At 39.8% G+C, this 24543-nt stretch overlaps 2 protein-coding genes and 1 long non-coding RNA gene across 5 annotated transcripts in view; 1 reads left to right on the forward strand and 2 right to left on the reverse strand.

Annotated features, from left to right (window-relative positions):
• LOC145449689 (amyloid-beta A4 protein-like) overlaps positions 1–24543 on the reverse strand; it is a 228227-nt gene that overhangs the window by 99214 nt on the left and 104470 nt on the right. The window lies entirely within an intron of this gene.
• Positions 2760–4792, reverse strand: LOC145451015 (uncharacterized). Its single transcript, XR_013918672.1, has 2 exons — positions 4654–4792; positions 2760–2954 (listed from the first exon to the last, which is right to left on the reverse strand). It is a non-coding gene; the product is annotated as an uncharacterized LOC145451015 (long non-coding RNA).
• On the forward strand, positions 4808–20715 carry LOC145451013 (sodium-dependent proline transporter-like). The gene is made up of 15 exons (XM_080329501.1): positions 4808–5023; positions 7181–7319; positions 7676–7807; positions 8616–8785; positions 9470–9591; positions 9668–9806; positions 10212–10346; positions 12721–12824; positions 15131–15255; positions 15559–15671; positions 15896–16027; positions 17414–17513; positions 17596–17741; positions 19150–19326; positions 20243–20715. Exons 1-15 carry the CDS (start codon positions 5021–5023, stop codon positions 20417–20419), a joined length of 1914 nt encoding a protein of 637 aa, XP_080185627.1. The 5' UTR covers positions 4808–5020; the 3' UTR covers positions 20420–20715.

A 24543-nucleotide genomic window follows, 5' to 3' on the forward strand; every position in this document is an offset into this window, starting at 1 on the left:
GACGTAGGCTCTGCGTATGCGTTATGGAGAATGCAAGTGATTCAACTGTACACGCAGACTCTCCGCATCTGTTACATTTAATAAACCCGATTCGGTTTTCCACGGATACGAGTATGGGTCAACATATAAAATAGTTATTAAAGCGCCGCATTGAACCAAGTACGAAGAAAGTGGATTATTTGATAATATTTTTACCCAAATTAAATCAACAAATGGAATAGACAAAATGGCTTCGCGAGCCCGGGAACATTTGAGCAAGAAGTTATATTGCATAGTGTCACCACAGATATTCGCATTATATTCTTTGTGCACTATATCTAGCTTGAATACTGCGATTTAGCATTGACCCTTTCCCCTATGTGGACCTTCAAGTCCATTTTTCCGAAAACTCTGAACTGAGTCTGAAATGTAGTATAATCTCTAAATTTTCAGCATATGCATTTTTTGACCTAAAAAAAACCTGATTTTGACCTCACGTATGCAAATTAGGTGTTTTCGCACATAATGCTAAGATTGTACCACCTATCTTCATTTATGGTCGGAACTGACTGTCCTTACGAAGTAGTTTGGCCTGAAAAAGCGTTTATGGCTTAACGACTGACTAATTTTTACATGAAAAGACTTGTATTTTAACGAAATCAGACCCTATGAAAAATTCCAGTAGTTACATCACGTATTATCGTAGAAGTATTTAAAATTTGTTGTTGTACGACGAAAGATACTTTGCTACATTCTAGAGTAGAAAGTGTCTGTCCTTACTAACTAGCTTGCCAAGAATGGAGAAAGAATGTTCAACAGCAGCAGTTGTTCAACACCGATGTTGTGCGTATACTGCTGGTGACACACCGTGTTGCTTTATTCTGACAATGTTGTCTACATCACAATTTTTCATCATGAGCTTCTTGGTGTAAGAACCATGCAATGCCCAAGAAGTCTTGCTTTAGTTAGGATATTGCGGTACGTTGACCATAACACCAGGTCAACTTATTTGTTTCATTTGACCGTTTATAATTCACAATGAGCAGACAATGGTCCGTCTATACAACGGTAGGTGTATATAGCAGGCTACAAGCTGTAAATATAAAATGATAAGTTCATCGACAGTGCAAAATCTACGATGGAACCGAAATGCATCGGTCAAAAACAATTTGACTATGTAAACAATTTTGACAATTTTTGGACATAACTCTACAATTTTGACAAAATTTTGATTTCTTTTGACATGTCAAAAAAATCGCTCTATTCGTCACAAACAGAGCCAATGGTATACGCTGTACATTAGGGCTCTTCAAAAATGACTTTTTTTCTCAAATCGTACTGGCTACTTGATAAAATTGTTAGGTTACCTAATTTAAGCCTACACACAAAATTTGGTTCAATTCCAGCCAGTAACCGCTTTGCTACAGGAGAAGAAAGTTTCTATTTATTATATAAAAATAAATATTAAAAAATTTGAAAATTTTCTGTTCACACCATGAAAGTGTTAGGCTGTCTATATAAACGATCCTCACCAAATTTGGTTCAATTCCAACCAGTGGAAGCGGAGTTATTGCCGTCGAAAAATTTTGATTTGAATGCAATAGTATTTACGGTGAGCACAACTATAATATATAAACAAAGAATCGGTCACCGTAAATACTATTTTATTCAAATCAAAATTTTTCGACGGCAATAACTCCGCTTCCACTGGTTGGAATTGAACCAAATTTGGTGAGGATCGTTTATATAGACAGCCTAAAACTTTCATGGGGTGAACAGAAAATTTTCAAATTTTTCATTATCTATTTTTATATAATAACTAGAAACTTTTGTCTCCTGTAGCAAGGCGGCTACTGGTTGGAATTGAGCCAAATTTTGTGTGTAGGCTTAAATGAGGTAACCTAACAATTTTATCAAGTAGCCAGTACGATTTGAGAAAAAAAGTCATTTTTGAAGAGCCCTTCTGTACATATATATCTTGATTTGATAACTTTCGCTCGCAGACGAAGTCAGTAGCAGAATGATGTAGGAATTTATATACTTATATTGTCAATTTACTGAAGTTTTAGTCTTCATGGCGATGATTGATGTTATGGATAAATAACCCCAAACATTTTAGTCTCAAAACGATAGCCGTGACAGGTTTAAAACGTGATACATATCGCCATTGTTAGTCTAAAATCAACAGTGGCTCTATAGCGCGGCAACAACGAACAAATAGTAGCGTACCATCCGTCTTCAAGGTCTTTTTGCGAAATGCCCTGCTAATTCGCATGTATATAGCTGCTAGCTGGAAGTATATGCTGTCGGTTATGGGAAAAATAACATGCAAACATTGAATGCCGACGTACGAATCATGAACCGCAATGTGACTTCGTAAATTGTTTGTTACAGAAAGTTTTGAGTTTGATGTCAAGATAAAGATATCGTCCACTTGCATTTCAAAATTCATCTGATTTAATATTGGATTCTTACATAGATACGCTCTAAATCATATGAAGTGTCATATTACTAAATCTGATGTGTCATAAAACGTCATCAGGTTTCGAACCATGTTTTCGAGATAATTATGAGTTTATGAATAATGTGTGAATGTAACAATCGCAAAACATAAGCTTGAACTTAAACAGACGAGTCTAGACTAGCGAGTCACACATTCGTGTGCGAGATTTAATTGTGTGTGCTTTGACCGCGCGTGTTATTACAATTTGCCTAAATTCCCGCTGGTTAGTCATTGCCTTTGTCCTTCGCAACGTGGTATCGGTGTCGCGACGCTATCGTATAAATTTATCCACGAAGACACCTTTGCAGCTGACGTTAAACCCGTAATAGCATAATCACTTTACGATGCTCTCCCACGAATTCCTCAGAGGCAAATGCAAGGAATGTGATCACGAAAAAATCCACATCCTCCGTAGCAAAGATATTGCACAACGCGCAGAATAGCATCTTGGTACCGGGTACAGTCACGGAACCTGTGGAATGTCGACGTTACTTGGATTCTATGATCGTTGTAAAAAGAAATTGTCGGACCAAATCATCATTATCTATAGGGAGACAGAACTATGTAGATGTCACATGGAATAATGATAAACTAAGTCATTTCCGCCATATTGCCAGTCGGAGTGGCACATAATATTTTGATGCAAATCACACTTCGGTGTTTTGTCATCTGGTAAATCAAATTAATACGCATCACACACCCGCTTAAAACGAAATACAATGCCTCAGCTGCATCGACTGGTAGGCCTTCAGATTGACTAACATACAAATCCCCAACGACAACGTACTAGGTTGAAATGTGCACAACAATCAACATCCGAGTATTAAGCTTTTATTATCATATGACGATCGGTGTACAATTGTGTAAGCTATGCGATTATAGGGTGTAGTCACGCGTGCTGCTTTTCGATGTGATAGATTTACCATGATGTTACAGCAACTTCCCTAAGCTTTCCGCTGTCCAAACAAAGGCTTAACTACTCAGAACTCAGTATTCTCGCGACTCTCGGACAATTACCGATTGCAAGCGGAACCCGCCCCTGTATTTCAGGAATAGTTCACATTGATCTGCGCAATGCTGATTATAAAAATGCATTCATATATGTCCTACTGTGCCTGACGTAAGTAAGTCACCAGTATAGTGACCACATCAAGTTTATTATAGTGATACCCATTCTCCACCTGCGTTTACGAACTGCCAAGTTTACTTGGCCTAAACGGATGTGCAGAGAAGCTGAACGGCGGCAGTCACTGAACGAATAGGCCAAATTCCTGCATTGTCCTTGAGAAAACGCGTTCGAAAAAAATATCCACCCAAAACGCGTATATTCCAGGAAAATTTTATATCCAAAATGCAATTTCAAAGTAATCAGAAGCTATTGACGAAAACGGATTGACTACAGGACGCCACAAACATCGTTTGATGGGCGTATACAATGTCGCTAAAACAAGTGAAAGTTGACAATTAGTGAGGCATCGCGTAAAATCGTGTAGAATTTTTATAAATATCCACGGTATAATATGGTATATATAGTACTAAGATCGTTAACTAATTTAACAATCACCCTGTTGCTTCACCAGTTTTGTTGATGTTCCTGTATAATCATTCTGTAAACGTTTCAGATATATATGCTGAACCCGAATAAACACTCTCCCTCATTTCGTCCAAACAATGTTAACAATTATGACCAGACTTATCGGCAGTTGTGGCGATCTAATAGACAAATGGAAAATATGGCCAGTGTTTATTTGACAGCAAATGCGAAGTCGATCTTCTTAACAAGATCGCAAATTGAACGCCAACGGATGTAGATGTTCGTTAGGCTGATCGTTCTCATTCATCAATCAATTTGTAAGCAACAATATATCCTCGATGGCAGTGACGAGCACACGCTCATTCTTACCACTTGTGATAGCGATTCATTATTAAAGATGGTTCAGAAAAGGCGTCAGTTATTGGCAGCTCACAAGTCTATCAAAACTTCTGTCCGTATTTAATCTAGATATGGTGTAATAAAGATCAGCGCAATTATCTACAGGGCATCGACTTTTACGCGTACAATGCAGGACTCATACTAATTAAAATATTATGTGACTAAGAATATGATGACGTACATATCTCATCTATTTCCAGTAGGTTCAATTTGATGACTCAGTTGTGAGTGAACTTACCGATGAAAAAGTCCCAACCTCGAACATCGTTGGGCGTGACGACAATTGGAAGAATACTCCCTGCTGTGCCTTTTTTCCGGATTATCTGAGCAGCAGCATTCTCGTCTTTATATAACACAAAAGGGCGTTTACGACCACTTCAGCTCTTTGTAGTCCGCTTCATTGGCAACGAACAGTTTGGTGCTGTTTAGTATAAATTGAGCTGCAAAATATCCAATCTAGCAATACTGCAGACATACTAATCTGGAACATTGCGTCGCAGATCGTTAGCGCGGTTGAATCCATACATTCCTGGAGCACACTCGGCTTACAGCGGACACAGAATACGTGAGTGCACGGATTCTAGCAGACACGGGTTGCAAAAATCATGGTGAGTTTCTGAATGAGAATTCTGATTACGTATTTATGCTACACTGCAAGGATATGTTTTCGCTTCTTGTCCTAGATACCCACAACTTTCATAAACTACCAATTGATTTAGATATTGATATAATTAATAGCGCATATTTTGACGGTCTATCAGAAGGAAAACAATTACATCGCTGATAGCAGCATCCAAGATAATATCTGTAGACAAAATTCTTTGTGAGGATATAAGCAATTTTTATATTATCTGAAAGAGTGTTTTGGTAAAGGAACTTTGACAAAGGATCACCACTCACCACTCTAGACTCTGTCTTCTAGAATCTGGATCTCAATATGTATATAGCTTAGGCAGATTGATTGTGTTCGCCTTCAGCGGACTTGTATGCCTATAGTGATAGTCGATGTAGTCGATAGAGCTCATGAACTTTGTGCCATCTTGCAATTTGCGGGTTTTCATTTTCATCTGACATCTCTTTGCGAATGCCCAAGGCCAGTTCAAGCAATGATACATCGGATCTAGTACTGGCCGTACTGTGAATGAACCGGTTTTGCTTTATGTCAATTTTGAGTGCATAATTCCGATACACAATTACCATCGTAACTTGTCGTCGTATCTCGTTACCACACTAACTTAATTGAAAATTTAGTAGATCTTATAATGATATATGGTGCAATGGATTCGACTCTCATGTCACTATACACGTTTCCTTCATCCGGATTTTCTTCAAGTACACTCAGAATCATAGCGAGTGTAAGAAAGAATGCCTCTTGAAAGAATTGCTCGAATTGTTCAATGTAATCCTACTGCGGAATCTATAGGCGTTTTGAGAATAGCCTTAGCATAATACGCTGTAGGTGAGTAGATTTCAAGTTACCAAGATAATTTGGAAAATATCGGGCGTTTAGGTGATATTTTCAGCATGATGAAATTTTAATGATTATCTTCGTTTTGTTCGTGGGGAACGGGGTAGTTAGCTCGTTTTGTGCATATATGCATGCAAGATAAAGGACTATGAAATCCGGGCTTGGCATGGATTTTATTGAAATAATAGATCATCGCCTCCAACACGTAACCCAGTTACTGGAATGTATATTGTGGCGTGCTGCGTTTCTCGTGATAGCATGATTTAACTTTACAATACAAGAATTTGATCAATTTGTTTTATTGAGCCGCCGCGACACAAAACAAAGGAAATACGAAGGTGGTTCATTATTATGTATACGGATATTAGCGGAAGATCAGTCGATGACGGAAAATATGACATACTGACATTCAATTCGAGTAGCGGTTGGTAACTGTACTTGCTTTGTTCTTTCAAAAGAATGCCAGCATATCAACAAACCAAAGTACTTCCATTTATTGTGCTATTTGCCGATTGCTTTAGGAATAAATAATAATATATTACCTCGTGAATGTGTCGTTAATAGCCCGGAATAGTCGTGGTGTTCGACACTTCACCAGCAAGGGTAATATTGTCAGAATAGCGCATTTAGTCCTAACAAATGATGAATAATTCTGATAGAGAATGAGAACTTTTCACAAATACAATTTTTTTCTGCGGATACGCCCATCATACTTACACCGCTGATTGATAGGGAAGAATAAAGGTATTGAATAGCACGAAGCGAAACCTTCGTAGAATATGGGTATTTATCGTCGGAATTCGAGAAGTAAGTCAACATCGCGAAAGTAGAATATACCAGTTTGAATCACGGATTATATTAATAGCTGTAGTCATGCAGGGAGTGAACACATACCAGTACAAACGTGAAATAAACATCAATTCAATCTACTCTCGCAAATACAAACTACGACCTCAGTTTATCCAGTACTTTCGGTTATTCAAATGAAGGGGCGCATGCGGAGAATACTAGCTGGCGCACATAAACAATAATTTCAAGATAATAGGTCACATTTCGCGTTGTTTCAAAAATAATACTATTAGTACCCTCGTCGAATGTCCTTGTGTAAAATGATTCTTTAAATATTAATCACTGATGCTTTCAATACTGCCAGCTTTAAAACCGATTCTTCATGCATACTAAGGTGTAGAGGGGTAGGAATTTGAAATTAACTGCTTGAGTGCTGTATGATGAGCTGACCTATAAGAAACTTGGGTAATGCGTGGTTATTAAATAGCTTCGTCTTCTCATATTTCAGGGTTCGGATAAAGGAGAGGTCGGACAAGAAAGGGGGAAGTGGGCCAATCATGCCGAATTTCTTCTGTCCTGCATCGGATATTGCGTAGGTTTGGGAAATGTCTGGAGATTTCCGTATCTTGCATATAGTAACGGAGGAGGTAAGCAGAAATTTATCCAAGGTTTTAAACAATCATAGAGTGTCTTAACTCCAGCGTAAATGTCCCGGTATTGATAGCTTCATAGTTTCTATCCTATATTCGTAATCAGGCGGCGATTCACTTGCTAATGCGAACTTTTCTTTGATACATCCTTCTCTAATGCTAACAAAAGAATGATGTTGGTTAGATATATAGAATACTGACCAAATATCATGAGTTAAATTACAACAATGAACAAGTTGGAAACAGCGATGCGTCTTATAGAGTTCATATCATTGTACGGTTAACGATATTGCTATCAAAATAGGAATGCGACCGTGTTTATTAACCTGATATTTACCAATTTTGCATTTCAGGTGCCTTTCTCATTCCTTATGCCATTATGTTGTTCCTCTGCGGCATCCCGTTGTTTTTTCTGGAAATGTCCCTCGGTCAGTTCACGGGACTCGGACCTGTGACTGCTTTTAGAGCAGTGCCCCTGTTTAAAGGTAATTCCGGTGTTCCTAACTGCCTAGCGCCTATACAATGAGAAGTTCCGGTGCGCTATTTACGTTGCATATGCATTTCGCCTAATCCAGTCCCGGAGTAATGATTGCAAATGTTGCGGTGTATTCCGTTGCTGACATAAGCATGCAAAATCTCAAATCCAAGTTATTAACAACAAATTATCTCATTGATAGCAGTCGAGAATTCTCTTTCACGTCGAGTTATTTGCGACACAGTTGAAAATAGCCCACTCAAACCGCAGCCATGACACTTTACTTCCGGATAGTGCCTGTTGAATGGTGTTTTCATTTTTTTTCTAATAATCTCCACGAAAACAAAGGCATGTTTGGTCGCGAATTTGAGAACAAATGACTTTCTAAAATAGATAACATTCCCGTCCACAATTGTATCAATGCGTTATAGATTGTAATATGTATTGTTATTGTAGCGATACGAAAAACAAACCCAGCGCTTAATCATACGATAAGAAACATTTGTTGTTGTTGTGTATTATACATCCCGGCATTGGTATTATATAGACTTGATTTCAATTCTCACTTAGGTGGAATATTATCTGTTTGTTTGGTCTCCAATTGCAAATATAAAGTTAAAACGAACTCAGTCTCGGAGTAAGGATAACGAATGTAATGTATATGCACATTTAACCCTCACTAACCTAGTAGATATCGAGATTTAAAAGCTGCGGTTTCCCCATTTTTGCGTATACGAGTCATGGTATAGTTAAATAAAATCACTTGTTTTCCGACAGAAGTGTGTTACTCAGTGTCAAAGCTTGAGATGTTGTTTCAGGGGTTGGATATGGAATGGTTCTCGTCTCGTTCTTTGTCATTATTTACTACAACGTGATCGTGGCCTACTCGTTTTACTACCTCTTCGCATCATTCGCGTATGTCCTGCCATGGACTCAGTGCGACCAGTGGTGGAATAAAGAAACGTTTTGCAACAACACGGCATCTGGGGTAAATACATCTCGCCCGCGAAATCGGTAGTCTGTCACTATTTCCACCTTTCGTGGCATTAACAGTCTGAGAAAAACTTCAGTGTTGGGTGTATAGTGTATAATTATATATTGGGTTTGTGAGGAAATATGAAGCCTTTCTGGTGGTCCAATACCATCACTGGTAGAGTTTCGTCTCTTACTTACATTCGGTTCCCCAGTTAAATGAAGATCGCGGGATGGAGTAAGATCCATGAAGCTCATAAAAAAAAGTTACACCTTTCCTTATGTCGCAATTGACTGGCAGACATGAGGTGCTAGATTTGATTTGCAGGCTTGTCCGCTCATTATCAGGACGTGTTTATTGATGATACATGGGGTTCGAGAAAATGAAATTTCAGAATTCTTGTGATACGTCCACAAGGACACGATTGCATGTCAAAATGCAATCGAATATAACAATCTCAATCCCGCTTCTACAAGCCAACACTACTGTAGACGGCATAGCCTGCTTTAAAATATTATTTCTGATCTTTTTGGTCCAGAATATCGGCAATGATGTCCATCAGTAGAGGATTGCGGATGACTAGCGGCAAACTTGGTCATATTATGTAAACATTACGTTATCACCCAAAGAATTCAAATTTCGTCGATACGCATTATTTTGTAGGTAATATGCCTCACTTAACAGCCCTCGTATTTTTAGACTTCTAACGTAACAACTATGGCAACAACAACGGAATCGTACACCGTAACTGCGGAAAGCGCTAACCAGGGAAGCAGCAATACGACAGCTGTGCGTATTTCGAGAAGCGAGGAATATTGGAAGTAAGCAATTATCCTGATAAACTAGATGATCTTCGTGGTTACATTTGACAAAACATCATCGAATAACTTATTGCAGATATCGCGTTCTCCGCATCAACGATAGTACCGGAATCGGAGACCCGGGCCCTGTACTTTGGGATTTGTGCCTATGCTTGCTTTTGTCGTGGATCGTAGTGCTGTTGTGCTTGATCAAAGGAATCAAGTCGTCTGGAAAGGTGCGGAAGAGTTTATCCCCCCAAATTCGCTCATGACGGAGCTAATATCTCCCATCGATTGTCGAGAATCTTTACAACGTGATGTATTCCGTACTGATTTAAATATGCTGATATGAAAGTATCCTTCAACTCCAACTCCGAACGTAGATAGATGAAAGATAGTTAATTTCGACGACGACGGCCCCAACTTCATGACTCATATGTTTGTTCTACCGTACCTACTGTGGAAAGGCGACGTGTAAATGTAAACAGGGCCCACAAAGGTTATGGAATTGAATCTTGACGAGGTGGTGAGGTTCTCGGCATTCAGGACTTTGGTCGTGTGTATATTCATTTCATGGGTGTAATGTGAAACCATTTTCGCTTCATTTCTATTGAGGCTGTGAGTTTGCAATGTCATTGCAGGTTGTGTACTTCACGGCTACTTTTCCGTACGTGATATTGATCATTCTGGTCATAAGAGGATGCACTTTGGATGGGGCGGGAGACGGAATTTCATTTTACCTCAGCGCAGACTGGGCAAAGTTATCTGATCCAAAGGTACTGTCCCCATTATAATATCCCTGCATTCGCCTGCATACGTGAGAATAAGCGCCTGATCCTATTTATTTATCTTTATAAGAGGCACATATCCCCGCCCGCCCGTTTCAACGATCTCCTTACATTATCTAGCTTGGTATTGGCCATCAGTGTTGCTCCCGACATGCGTACAGTCCAAGGACTTCGAAGCGAATTACATCATTGTCTGACGTGACAAGGGTAGAATCCTAATCCCCTTGGATGGTGGCTATGTCATGTTATTGGACCCTGGTACACAAGCCGCTGGCGCCAGCATAATTCTGGAAAGCAAACTTTCCCCGCGGGTCTTACATCGTATATGAATCATAACAGCTCAGTCGTGATTTCTTTTAATTTGGATTTCTAGGCTCGAAAATCTCGTGATCTGATGACGCCTGTGTACAATAAGATCCATTTTCCGCTTGAGGGATCGATTGCTCGGTGTGAATACCACGTAGCCGACACATGATACCCCGTTACATATATGAACTGCGATGAAGCAAGTTCGTGACCCATCGGGCTAGTGGTAACGAGAAACCTCTCCAGTAACAAATCTATCAAAGCGTCACGGAACCGAGTTTATATATTTTTGGCTCGCAACGGTCACGTCTTGAATTCTTGACCTAGCGGGAGAAATCAAAACGCGCCGCGCTGCCCAGTGATTCACCTGAAAACAGGGCATTTGTAGATTCGGAAATGACTGTATCGATAATATTACCGTTCAATGAATATATTAAGCAATCCGATAACATGTTTACGAGTGCTTACACAGTGCACAAGCTTTTAACATGATCTGTATCGTCGGAAGAGTAGCCCCAAATCGCGTGTTACAAATGACTATCGCGGTTACGAGTCTTTGCGCTACAATCACTTACCACTACGCCTGCCGATGCAATAACTGTTAATTGTAGAACCGTCAACGTTTATGCTGATTGATCATCCCACATTTCCATACTGAACCTGATGTGTTAGGCCTACAGCTTCTTCCGTCTGCAATCTTTGGTTTCTAGATCAATACTACGAACCATCTATTTCTCACTTTTTCACTCTCGCCTGCAATATGGGATCGTAGTGTGGGTAAATGCATGCAAAACATTTTTGCACAGAATTCGAACTCTGCAAAACCGTGCGAAACGGCTGATCTCATCTGTACCTTACGTACCAAATTATCGCCTTACTACCGTAAGCATCGAATTTTGCGAGTTGACGAACTATATCGCTTCGAAGTATCAAAACTTATACACAAATATTTTTCCAAGAGTTTGCCTCATGTGTTGGATGACTTTTTCATACCTGCTAAAAATGTCCACTCCCATTACACGAGATCCTCCTCAAAGGGAAATATCTACTTGCCCCCACCCAATAGCAACCTAACTAAGAGATCTATCGACCACTCAGGACCTATCGTCTGGAATGAATTACCACAAGATATCCGTGAATCACCTTACAATAGATTCAAAAAAGACCTACTTAATCACCTCTTGTCGTTATAACACTGTTGTCCTACCTTGCCCAGACATTGCTTCATTGATCATTTGCTACGAGCCTAAAACTTATTATCTTTATGTTTTTTGTTTCCTGTTTTCTTTTGCCCTTTTCATTTTATTTTATCTAATTGAAAAGTCGATATTTATATATACCATTGTTTACTTTTTCGTTTTATTATCCTTTTTAAACCAACATTTTTTAAAGCCTGACTGTGTAGAGTCAAGTGTACCTGTTTGATGCTGGTGTGATCAGACTAGTTTACCTTCATGGTCGTATCGATCATTCCTATCTGATACCGAATACTGTGCATGCTTTTTTTCTGTACCACCATCATTGCCGTCTGTTTTTTTTTATGTATTTTGGTTGGATGAAAATGAAGACTCCCTCTGGCAATACAGCGCCACCATCCGACGGAGAATCTGAGTCGATCACCCATACGCACAAGATTGTTTACGTCTCCATCAAGAGAGAGAGAGAGAGTTCTTTTATTCGTCAACCATGAAATATAGTAAAGGCAATGTCCACAAACATTCACGTCCAATAGTATACATTTTTTAAATTTTCCTAACTATAATTTACACGGTATAGACTGGGAGACCCGATATGACCGAAGTCTTCTAGGCCGGAGTCACCCAATTCAGACTCGCTTGCTAATTATTGATTTATAGTAGGGCGGGTGTTAGGGTCACAGAAATTTTTAGACATATGGGAAGGCACACACTCGACGTATCTTTAAATTCAAACCACCGTCACGTCGGTGGCCTTTCACATATATTCTGGCTTCACCCATCCCATCGACACATCGAGCACTGTGATTTAATGACACCATCCATTTCCTATATCACTGAGAGCAATTTTGTTCTTGCAGGTTTGGAGCACGGCTGCTGTTCAGATATTTTATTCGCTCGGAATCGCGTTCGGAAGCTTGCTGGCATTTTCGTCTTACAACGAATTTAACAACAACATTGTCCGGTAAACTGTCCTCGATAGACATTGTGCTTTCGGCTTTTATTACGCTTGACTTGTCGCCTGCACGCGCAGGTTTGGTATAATTTGAGGACATCTTGCGGTTGTTTAAAACACTTTGTTTAAAACCTGTTCTAAACAGTGTTTTAAACAAAGGCCTCTTTAAAAAAAAACTATTTTTTCAGTTGTATAATCATGCCATAATTGTGTAAATACTTTCCAAAAAGCATGTTGTATGAGCCTACGGACATTTACCACCCGATATAGCCGACGTACACGATATGGGATGGTCGGAACCCGCAAAATAGTAGGTTTAAAAGCTATAGTACGTAGATATTTCGTCAAAGAAGCTATATTTACTATTTATTTTTAATTGTCAATGACAATCCTCTATGACGTCACAATTGAATATTGGTGACGTCATGACTTAAAAAACAATTAAAATATGTTTTAAACAAGGGCCTTGTTTTAAACCTGTTTGTTTTAAATTGATTTTTGTTTTGAATGCAACCCTAAATATTGATATATTGTGTCGCATCTGAAATCGGAGCAGATTGCAATGGCTGTGATTACTGGGATATTGCTCTTGCAAAGTCCGTAATTCCAGTATTTAAAGTATAGGCCGTGGTTAATTTTAGATTGATGGGCCATACTTTGTCGCAAAATAACTTTTTTGATGTGTAAAGTAGAAAGTAGTTTTGTGATAAGTTAGCATCACTATTATGTGAAATAGCCCCTGCATCACGATAACTGAATATATTTTCGAAGATTGTAGATTTGTAGTGGGATTAGTCATTCAGTGTCAGTCGCACAGATGCATGCTGCAATTCCGAAAGTAGCCACCTCCGTTCAACCGCTATACTTATACAGACCCTCGACCAAATCTACGTTTTGAAATTACATGTTCGAGTGCTTTTAAGGGCTGTGATTCAGGCCTTTCATTTCTACTGCCACTTGGAATAACTTTGTTGTGTCTCGGAAAATGCTACTTGTATTCGTAATTCAGTAGAAATGTACATTGTCTGTATACTTCTCTTGGGTAGCAAATATCAACTACTTTGCTCACCTCTTTACATATATGTATCTATATCAGAGGTCTCAAACACGCGGCCCGCGGGCCGCATGCGGCCCGCCAGAGCATTTTGTGCGGCCCGCCAGAGCATTTTTGATTTTTATTCTTTTGACACTATACAAGAGTCACATATATCTTTTCAGATTATAAAGTGAAAATTCCCTCTTAAATTGCTCCGAAAGCCTGAAACTATTCATCCAACTTCACTATCAAGTCAAATGCAAACGCTACCATGCAGTCGAGGATTCACTATTTCGTCACATTTCCAATTCATGATGACAAAACCTGACCCTTAGACCATTCATGACTGAAATTTGTGAGTTGCACTCGGACGCGAGCTTTCGTAGAATTACTCAGACTTGGGCTAACTCGATGGCAAAATGAAAATGACTCGAGTGGACTCGGAGTGACTCGGAATGCTGTGAATTTGTTAGAACCATGGACGCAACACAACTATAATCGCGTATCAGGGGAACAGTAATTGATCAGAAGGTCGCAGCTTGGTATTTCTCTATCTAAGCAAGTAATTAGGGCAACCATTGGCAATCTGTTAGTTATTCATTTTTGGTCGCTAAACCATGTTATTATGTAAGGTCACTGAAAGGTAGTGGTATACGCTCCAACGATGTATCAACAATGGGCAGCTCGGCGCTCCGACATTTCAATCACTAGGACACATTAATTAATATATTTATAATATTTGAAGATATTTGGCCATGCGATTAATAAATAGCATAGGCCTACTTATCAGAAGTATACCCGAATCCTGGATTGGAATTACAATGCTTAACATAAAATGTTTTGATATCAGATCAGACTCTATTATCAGTCTGTTAAATTCAAAATATTCATAGTAGCTGCAAATTATAACCTGATAGATTTTATGATGGCATCCTACATTTGACCACCCATATGGTGTTAATATCTTATAATTAATATATATCAAGTACTACAACAATTCTATTCAAATAGGTATAAATGTGATGATTCTTCGTGCCAGCGCCAGGCCTAAATTGATACAAGAGTAAATCACATTTTGACGATGTGTGTTTACTACCAGTCTGCTGCATCTGCTCACTTTTAATAGGAAAATTCATTCCCATGAAATAAGGCCTACTTGGAAAGATATAGAATACCCCTATAAATGCTGCGGCCCGCGGCGTCGTCAAAACTGGAAAACTGGCCCGCGAGCACATTTGAGTTTGAGACCTCTGATCTATATCATGCTTATATTTTACAGAGACACCCTGATCGTCACGATTGGCAACTGTGCTACAAGCGTGTTTGCAGGATTCGCTATATTTCCCGTGCTTGGTCATATGGCGTTAAAGCAAGAAGTTCCGGTGGGCCAGGTGGCTGATAGCGGTAAGACATGCGTAATTACCAACTGAGAGAGAGAGAGAGAGAGAGAGAGAGAGGGAGAGAGAGGGAGAGAGGGAGAGGGAGAGAGAGAGGGAGAGAGAGGGAGGGAGGGAGGGAGAGAGAGAGAGAGAGAGAGAGATCTGTACATGCGAAAATGGGTTGACTGTAAATGTCGTGAGTTTGCTATGAATATGTTCGTTCGCAAACTAGGTCTGTGCATGTGTACTTAAACTTTGAACTTATTTACGGCTTGAGAATTGCTGACATTCAATGTGAATAGATTTGCCACTATTGAAATCTTTTTAGGCCCCGGCCTGGCTTTCGTCGCCTATCCCGAAGCCGTTTCTCTGCTGCCAGTGCCACAGTTGTGGTCGATATTATTTTTCTTCATGCTGCTGACTTTGGGACTGGACAGTCAAGTAAGTCTCTTCTGATTCATCATAAAAAAATAGATCCGGTAAGATAGCTGTATTATTCATGTAGAGTAGCTCAAGCTTGACTTGATATTAGGTTAGATTTCATCACAAGTGCCTAATCCATCTCGAGGCATTGAAACGCGTAGTCTCATCCACCCACTACGCATTGTGGATTTATATACAGCCGAGGTCACTACAGTTAATAATCTCTGGTTTTACATCAACAGTTTGGAATGACAGAAGCAGTGTTAACCGGACTGATGGATGAATTTCCCGGGACACTGGGGAAATGGAAAAAAACCTACACCACCGTTGTTTGCACAGTCTGCTTTCTCATGGGTCTTATCATCGTGACACCGGTAAGTGTCTATTCGCTTCGCTATATTTGCAACTGTCTCATAGTACCGATTGCATTATTGATGATCAAATGTGTATCGTTGGCAAACATAAACCTTCATTGCACGCTGCACATTGCGCAACCGCAGACATCACCAGGAGTATGAGCCGGATGGTCTCAAATCTTTGCTACACGAATAATTCCACTCGACAACGGAGAACTATCACTTGCTTTGTCATAATCCTTGTCATGACACGCAGTACATTCGGCTGAAATCGTTGCCGCTAATGCCTTGGTATAGTGTTGGCACATGCTTTTCCGACCCGCTATTATAGGCCTACGCTATACAAAATAATGGCATTTAGGCAGATGTTTTCAAAGTAGTAAGCTGCTTAAATAAAACTAGACGTACTACTGAATTGCACGTAGAAGTAGCAAAAACATGTCAAAACTACTAGAATTAGAATGAGGATATGAAAAGTACTCAATTAGCCCAAAACACTATTTAGTAGGAGTGAAAGTAGTCTTAAAACATGGTCACTTTATCAAGTATAGCGGAAGTCAGCAAAACCTACTTGAGTAGGTAGTACAGTAGAGGTAATATTCTACTGATCGCCTCCTGTTACCACAAATGCCTGTACAACTCTACGCACACTGTGTGCACACACATACGGTGCCTGTCGACATTGGTACAGCACCCTATGCAGTATACAGGACAACAATGTCAAAACAACTAGTTTTTTAGGACAAACATATGGTGCATGGAAACTAAAATGATTCCTCTTCACTTTGGTTAAAGGTGTCAATTTGTTGGTGATGGCAGGCATCGTGATATAGCTTCGGGGAAGGATTGTTTTATCTCAGTAGTTACCAGTGGTATACGCGGTGAGACGCGTACACGTCGTTTGTTATGGAAAATTGAAGCTTTTTCCATTTCACCATCAGTATTAGGGTTGTATTTAAAATAAACGGTGTTTTAAAACATTTTGTTTAAAACATGTTTTAGATACTGTTTTAACCAAAGGCCTTAACAAAAAAAACAAAATTGTGTTTTTTATGTTGTAAAATTATGCCATAATTGTGTAAATACTTTTCAAAAACATGTTGTATGAGCCTACGGATAATTACCACCCGATTTAGGCGACGTCTATCGATATAGGATGGTTGGAACCCTCAAAATAGTCGGTTCAACAGTTATAATACAGATATTTCTTCAAAGGAGCTATACTTACCCTATATTTTCAATTGTCAATGTCAATCCAATATGACGTCACAATTGAATATTCGTGACGTCATGGCTTAAAAAACATGTTTTAAATAAGGGCCTTGTTTTAAACATGTTTCTTATTAATTGATTTTTGTTTTAAATGCAACCCTAATCAGTATGAGTATTCCATTACACTTTTAGGGTGGTTTCTACTGGTTCAACCTGTATAACAACTATTCAGCTTGGTACGGACTCCTTTTCTTGGCACTTATGTTCTGCTTGGTCATCTATTGGGGATACGGTAAGGACTTCTCCACGTTTATATTCAATATGTTGTGTATAGTACATTTCGCAGTTGTCACATCCTATATATATGTCGACAGGATTCCTGTTCACATATGCGTGGAGATTCGACAAAGACTTGAAATTGATGACCGAGACACAATCAAGAATCATGCAACTAATCACGAGCGTTCTAATGTGGTATTTCAGAGTCTGTTGGGCTTTCGTTACGCCGGCTATGCTCATTGTAAGTATTTAACGTTAGTACTTTCTTGATTACCTATACAATATCCAGGCTGTACCAGGGAAAACAGCTACCCGACTGGATAGCAAAGGTGGTCAACGGTATCAAATCACCACTGCTACTCAAGTATAAGTATACTGGGACTTCAACTTTCAAAATTCCACAATTGTATTCCTAAGTTCTAGTCATGGTGCGAACCCTTGAGAAATTGCTAGCCTATGACGTGTCTTTGCCAGTATATATGAAACGTATATCAATACGCCGTACTGGCAGAAACCTGATGACATGACAGTATGCTGTGGCGTTCCATGCCTTTAGCATCGCGTGCTGTAGTTATACCAGTGACGTTAGCAGAATGCCCAATTGCACACGCGCGGTGTACACCAGTCTTTGCTAACGTAATTCGTAACGATAATTCGGATGAGTTCATCTCGATTGCACAATGCGCTATGTCTACTGTGTGTACCCGTCATTAGCTAATAAATAACGCAATCCCACCAAAAACCTTTCAAGTAATATGCTTTTGCATGATAAGTCAGCCATGAATTGATAGATTATAGTCTTGAGCTGGATCTTTTCCATCATGCCGACGCGATGCAGCGAACACTTTCCAGGTTACATTGTTTCAAAATCAACAAAAAGGCGGTGTGATACTCCGTAAAATTGTGATATGTTTCTGTGAGGTATCCACCGCGTTGCTGTATGGTTAACAGGAACCCGAAATATACGAATGCGTATATCTAACACTTACACAATCTCGAGGTTCGCACCATCCCTCGTTTGCATTATGCAATTACATGTGTTACTGTGTACCTAGGGATGCATTTAAAACAAAAAAAAATTTAAAACAAACATGTTTTAAACAAGGCTCTAATTTAAAACATGTACTACCACGGAGCACATTGATTCCATAGGACCAAGCACTAAATTTCATGTGTCGCTTGAGCGGCAAGGGTCATTAGAAACATTTACAACACTTGCGTAAAAATTTCGACCTCAAATATTACAGCAGTCTGACGTTACCCCTGAACTAATTCTTGTTGAAACGGCGGATCTAAACGCTACATATCCGAATGCCAGCTAAAATGAGACGTTCATGGTCTATATGACATCGGATTCAGTTCACTGCAGATCGTTCATGCCGAGTTTTGCAATGCGGCTCTGTAATCTACTCCGAGTCAAATGCGATAAAGCCTGTAACGAGCCATCACCTGTGGCCCAGGGGCCGTAATTAGCCTTCCTATCTTTGAACCGTAGATTCTTCTCTGGTTAGACTTTTCAGGTGATATTTCATGTATTTTATATTGATCTATGATGGAATCACGCGACGGAATTGATATATTACCGTTCTCGGATATGGAGATATCCTCGAATTGCTTCCAATCATTTATGCAGAATTAATCTTTTTCAGTTCGTAATTGTAATGGCATGCTTGAGTTACGGTCCCACTAAAGTCTACGATCTTGAGAATCCGAAATGGGCGGACGATCTCGGTATGTGTATGTCGGTCACCGTCATTGCGGTAGTACCCATTTACGCGTTTTATGCAATAATAAAGAACGTTCTGAAAGGGGAAAGCGTTTTAGCGGTAAGTTTTACATTTCTATTTTTATATGAAATGTTTCTCATACCTTATCGTTGAACTGCACGGTATACTTCACAACATAAGCAGCGAGTAACGCTGGCTATGATAATGTAAAAACTTTACCTTGACGGCGATATATATGCAGATGCACAGACGGAGACTAATTTTACAAATGGAATTTTTGTGGTTTTGACTGGATCCATTGCATATATTTTGTTTCGCTACGACAGCAGGCACTCCTCATTAAAATGGACGCACTTGGATGCGCAACATTACAATTTATCACAGACATAACTATATGTACAGTTTTCTTTGAATAAAATCGATGGCATATGTTATGTATACTAAATTTCTCCATATGAGAGCCAGAGTATGAAGCTTGCGTACTTTATTCAAAGAAACAATTTTGTTGTTGTTGTTTATTAAACTTTTGGTGCTGATCACCTGATGGTGCTTTGCACCACGATCAATGCACCATAGGGTCAGTAATATACTGTACCATGCGAGGTGAGATATGCGAATGAGCTTTCGGTAGAATCGGAAAATGTAGGTATTATGATACAAGATGAGGTATGGAAATGGGCTTTCGTCAGAATCATAAACTATAAATGACGATTACATGATAACACAAATTCAATGGCGTAATATTTTCGTTACTGAGACGGGTCGTAAGGCAGAAATGAACATTCAGCTCGGCACATTTCGCAACGAGAATACTATACGATGAAACGCGTCTTTCGAACAGTGGAGTAAAATACTTCCAGGGTTTTTGCGATACCGACAATTGACATCATATGATAATGCTTGAACTATTATGCTGTTTGAAAGTAGAATGGTGATTACGCCTGTCATGTACTCCGTCTGATATTACATTCGGCTACACACGTCTGAGTTGCTCATCGCGACATCTATTTTCCAGTTGCTGAAGCCGGATCCAGCATTTCGACCAGCGGATCGTACCATTCCGTACGATCATATCGATGGTGTAATGCAGTCACAATCGCAGAAAATGGATACCTATAAACAGCCGGTGCCAGTGACATACGAACAAGCTGTAGACGACATAACTCCAGATGCATACCCAACTAAGCTCTGAACCTTGTAATTGATTATGCATTCGAGATTTTGATAACATGCGTGCGGGCTCGGATATATCGTGCTCGTGAAATTTCGCTACCTCCAAGATCGTCTGCGTAGCATACGCATTATATGCCTTTTTAGTGTATTTTCATAACGTCTTTAATACAAAATACATAGTCGTAAAGCTATTACGATTCCTAATAATTAAAGCATACAGCCGTAGCCTACATTAGGTCACTGCTCGAATAAACGATAAATGTTCTACAATATAATAATGTAATTTTATGCTTCATAATAAACATGAATCTGGAAGATTCGGTGTTTTGCTGCAATCACTTTGAGTAGAACATGCACAGTTCCATCATCATCATTGGTTTATTAGCAATTTTTATCAGTTCAATACACCACAAAAATGCGATACAATGAAAAGACAGGAAGATGTCGAAGCGACTTGGAGTAGTCCAGTGGTTCCCAACCTTTTTGTCTTCATTCCCCACTTCAGATTTTTTCCGAGCCTTCATTCCCCACCAGGACCGTAACATCACTTTGTCAGCCCCGCCAAAAAGACGTTGGCGTTGGCCCCCAAGAACCCCCTCAGCCCGCTGGGTCTGTACGCTTTATCCCTGCAACTTATCAGCTACATTGGGTCTACTGTTTCGTGCGTCGCCTTATGTCGGCTAAACGCGCGAAGCGCGAAAAATTTATATAATTCGTGTTGGAATCGGCCAATATGATCGGGAATTGCATATATTTTGCTATCAATTTTGTATCCCCTCTCTGCTCATGTAATCAGATTTACCGGTCGAGCTGAGTGAGGTGTGTTGCAAAAGGTAGGACCCATAAATAAGAATTTAACATCTTCGAGGGGACCCGTTGGTATATTGACTTCGTTATATTATGCTATTTCGTGACGTCCTATATCTGGTATGTCAAAAGATATGGAAATCGTCAAAACTAAAAGGCACACACGATATCAAATTGGTGTTGCTTTACTGGCAAATAATTTTTCCCTGCGGGAAGGCATTTGTCCTGTGGGGTTCAGATCGCCAGGGCAGGTACATTCGGCACCAGACATTTAGCCAATTAAACATATATGCATATTGTAGGCTATATATATCGAGGTTTTGGGTCACCACCCTTAAGGGCATTCTTTCTCGGCCAATGTCTTCTCGCTGCTGATCGTTGTGGCACACTTCTCGGAGTTGCATGCTACATAGCCTATAACTTCATGTTCCTTGGTGCGTCGTGACGCACTAATGGTCAACGCTGAAGTCTCCATTTCTATATATTCTACGTATTTTCGTGGGGGTAGGGTACCCAATAATCAGATATTCGGCAATATTAAATCGCGCACCCGGCGCGACATTTTTTTGAAAAAGTGGCATAAATTGAAAAAATACTTTAATTTATGTTAATTCACGAAATAATTTTGGGCCCCTTCGAGCTCGCCCACCCCCTAATAGGGGAGTTTGGGTTGCGGCAGTTACGGCCCTGTTCCCAACTATACCCATCACGTTTGTCATCACAGAGCAGCTATTTGCTGGTTTGACTAAACAAGACACACAGCCACACCAGTATGCAAGACAATCGCCTATAACTGCAACATAAAACGTATTGGTGACCGATACCAGTATCGCTCAAAATTTCGCGAAAGCGTTATTTCACGTCAAACTAGTCGTGCTGGATGCGTTTGTGACGCCATTATTGGCCATCCAGAGTTCAAAATGAGGTTTTGTGAACAACACGCAATATAATTTTCGATACATACATTCCAGAGCAGTTAACTGACAACGGTAATTGCGCATGTGTCTGCTGAATATTTTGACTGTCTGTCCTCTATATAATTTTTAACAAATGCGTCTATTCCCCACCAGAAACCATTGAATTCCCCACCAGTGGGGAATTCCCCACCGTTTGGGAACCACTGGAGTAGTCTATGGAATCGGACACCCACCTTGGCCTAGGCGATGTAAAGAGGAGGCATGCACACTGAATATTAATAAAGAAGATAGTATAGAAAAAAGAAAGCGACAAGAAATAGGGCGGCATGTCATGGAAAGCTAGATCGATAGATCAGTCGTGGTCCGGTAATCTTGAGAATGGACTGTATTTATTTAGTTGTAATTGCTTGTATTTCGACTTGAATGTGGACATGCTCGTCGACTGTCACGTCTCAGGTACTGGTCTTCAATTGTAAGGCTACCTCAAATTTTTCACCAAGTGTATCTGACGTCATTATTGCACCCTCAACCCATACACGATATCTGGGAATTATCATTGACTCCAATCTTAAATGGAAGACCCACATTTTCAATCTATGTAAAAAGCTATCTGCTACGGCCGGAATTCTAGCGAGACTGAGACATTCTCTCCCTAGACAGACGTTGAGAACCATTTATTTCTCATTATTCCACCCTCACCTGCTTTATGGATTATGTGTATGGGGGAAGGCAAATCAGACGGATTTAAACAGAATCTGTGTCATCCAAAATCGAGCCATAAGAAACATATGTGGCATAGATTCCAGGTCATCTGCTACTCCTGGTTATTTAGCTCTTAAGATACTTAAGCTACCTGATTTGTATAAGTATGAAGTAGCCAACCTGATGCATAAATTTGTCAACGGAAATATCTCCCCTTACTTTAATTGCTTGTTTGAGCAATCTTGTACTGTACATGGGTATTCTACTAGCTAGATCATCGAAAGCTGGTCATCTTTATGTTCATCGCATGGGTTCCGGACTGGCCCAGCAGTCCATTGAGTATATGGGCCCAAATGTGTGGAATGGCGTGCCCGACCATGTCAAGGAGCTGCCTCAGCATGAATTTAGAACACAATACCTGGATTACCTTTTTTCAAATTACAATAACATATGAGAGAATGTACCCGTTAATTTATATAATCCATTTATTGATATCATATTGCTTTACCTGGTGTGTTACCATGGTTGCTGTCTTTGTTATATATTTGTGATTATTATTTTCTTCTATGTTGCAGACTGTCCTCTGTTATGTTTATTTATATGAATACACTTGATCACTTCACTGTCATGGAGGTGACGAGTAACAAGGCCTTTATTGGCCATATCGTCACCTCCAGTCAACCTTTTATGTTTGACGAAGCAATAAATGTCTGTCTGTCTATCTGTCTGTCTGTCAGATGGCCGGCGGATACTGTTCCACACATCAGGCCCGGCATATTTGATTCAGCGATGATCTTTTCGGTCGATCATATGATATTCAGTTTATGGCGTGGTTTTTCATGACTAGTGACAATCTGATCTTCGAGGATCAGGAGAGATAAAACGGTGATGTTGACTCGATAACTTAATGGCTCCATCGCATCTCCGTCATCGAAGGTCCTCGGCGGTGCAGGCGAAGATAAACTGCCGCCCCCTCCTTTCCCGTCTACATTCGCGCGATTCATTTTTCACACGCAGTAACCGCCGGATTTTCCATGTCTCCCAATTGTAGATTCATTTATACGTCACACCAGTGAAAATCCGGTACGGACCAGGATGACGACGAGGGGCCGTGAGGTCTTAGTACACAGTCGTCATGGAACACTCAATGACGCATTACATATATTATACATAATCGGTGCAAATGAGATGGAATATCCTAACAACCAAAGTTCATTAAGAGTAAATCACCAGAGTTAAGACAATGGAGTCAGAGATATTGGATAATTAATATCGAATTACAATACCGCATGCCTATTCTGCTGCGGTTCAACTACGTTTTAAATAAATTATATATTGACCGAGGACTGTGATCGTTTTGTTATTTTCATTGGCTCAAATTACTATGTATAAAGCGCGATACATAGACACGATGAGATGTAATGAAACGATATGAGGATGTCGAAACGACCAAGTGCGATCTCTCAATCCAACTTCGACATGGGCATAATACCCGATGTAACAGTGTTCGATCTTGATCTTTAGGATTTTGCGAATGCATGCTATTCTATACCCACACCGAACATGAGGCGATTATTGCATGCAATCGATTGCGATTACTATTAACTCCATAACGCGCGATTATGATTACAATAAATGCCAGAAGTAGTCGGTTATGATTATAATTGTATGGAAAAGTAATCATGATTACACTCATGTTGCTCCTTGAACCTGAACC

Source organism: Botryllus schlosseri, chromosome 11, assembly GCF_051294905.1.
Source record: "Botryllus schlosseri isolate E-star chromosome 11, Bs_hap1, whole genome shotgun sequence".
In the NCBI taxonomy this organism is placed as follows: domain Eukaryota; kingdom Metazoa; phylum Chordata; class Ascidiacea; order Stolidobranchia; family Styelidae; genus Botryllus; species Botryllus schlosseri.

Coding starts and splice junctions, on each gene's coding strand:
- LOC145451013 (XM_080329501.1), top strand. Junction 9,592..9,667: donor AGAAGCGAGGAATATTGGAA/GTAAGCAATTAT, acceptor AACTTATTGCAG/ATATCGCGTTCTCCGCATCA. Junction 10,347..12,720: donor CAAAGTTATCTGATCCAAAG/GTACTGTCCCCA, acceptor TTGTTCTTGCAG/GTTTGGAGCACGGCTGCTGT.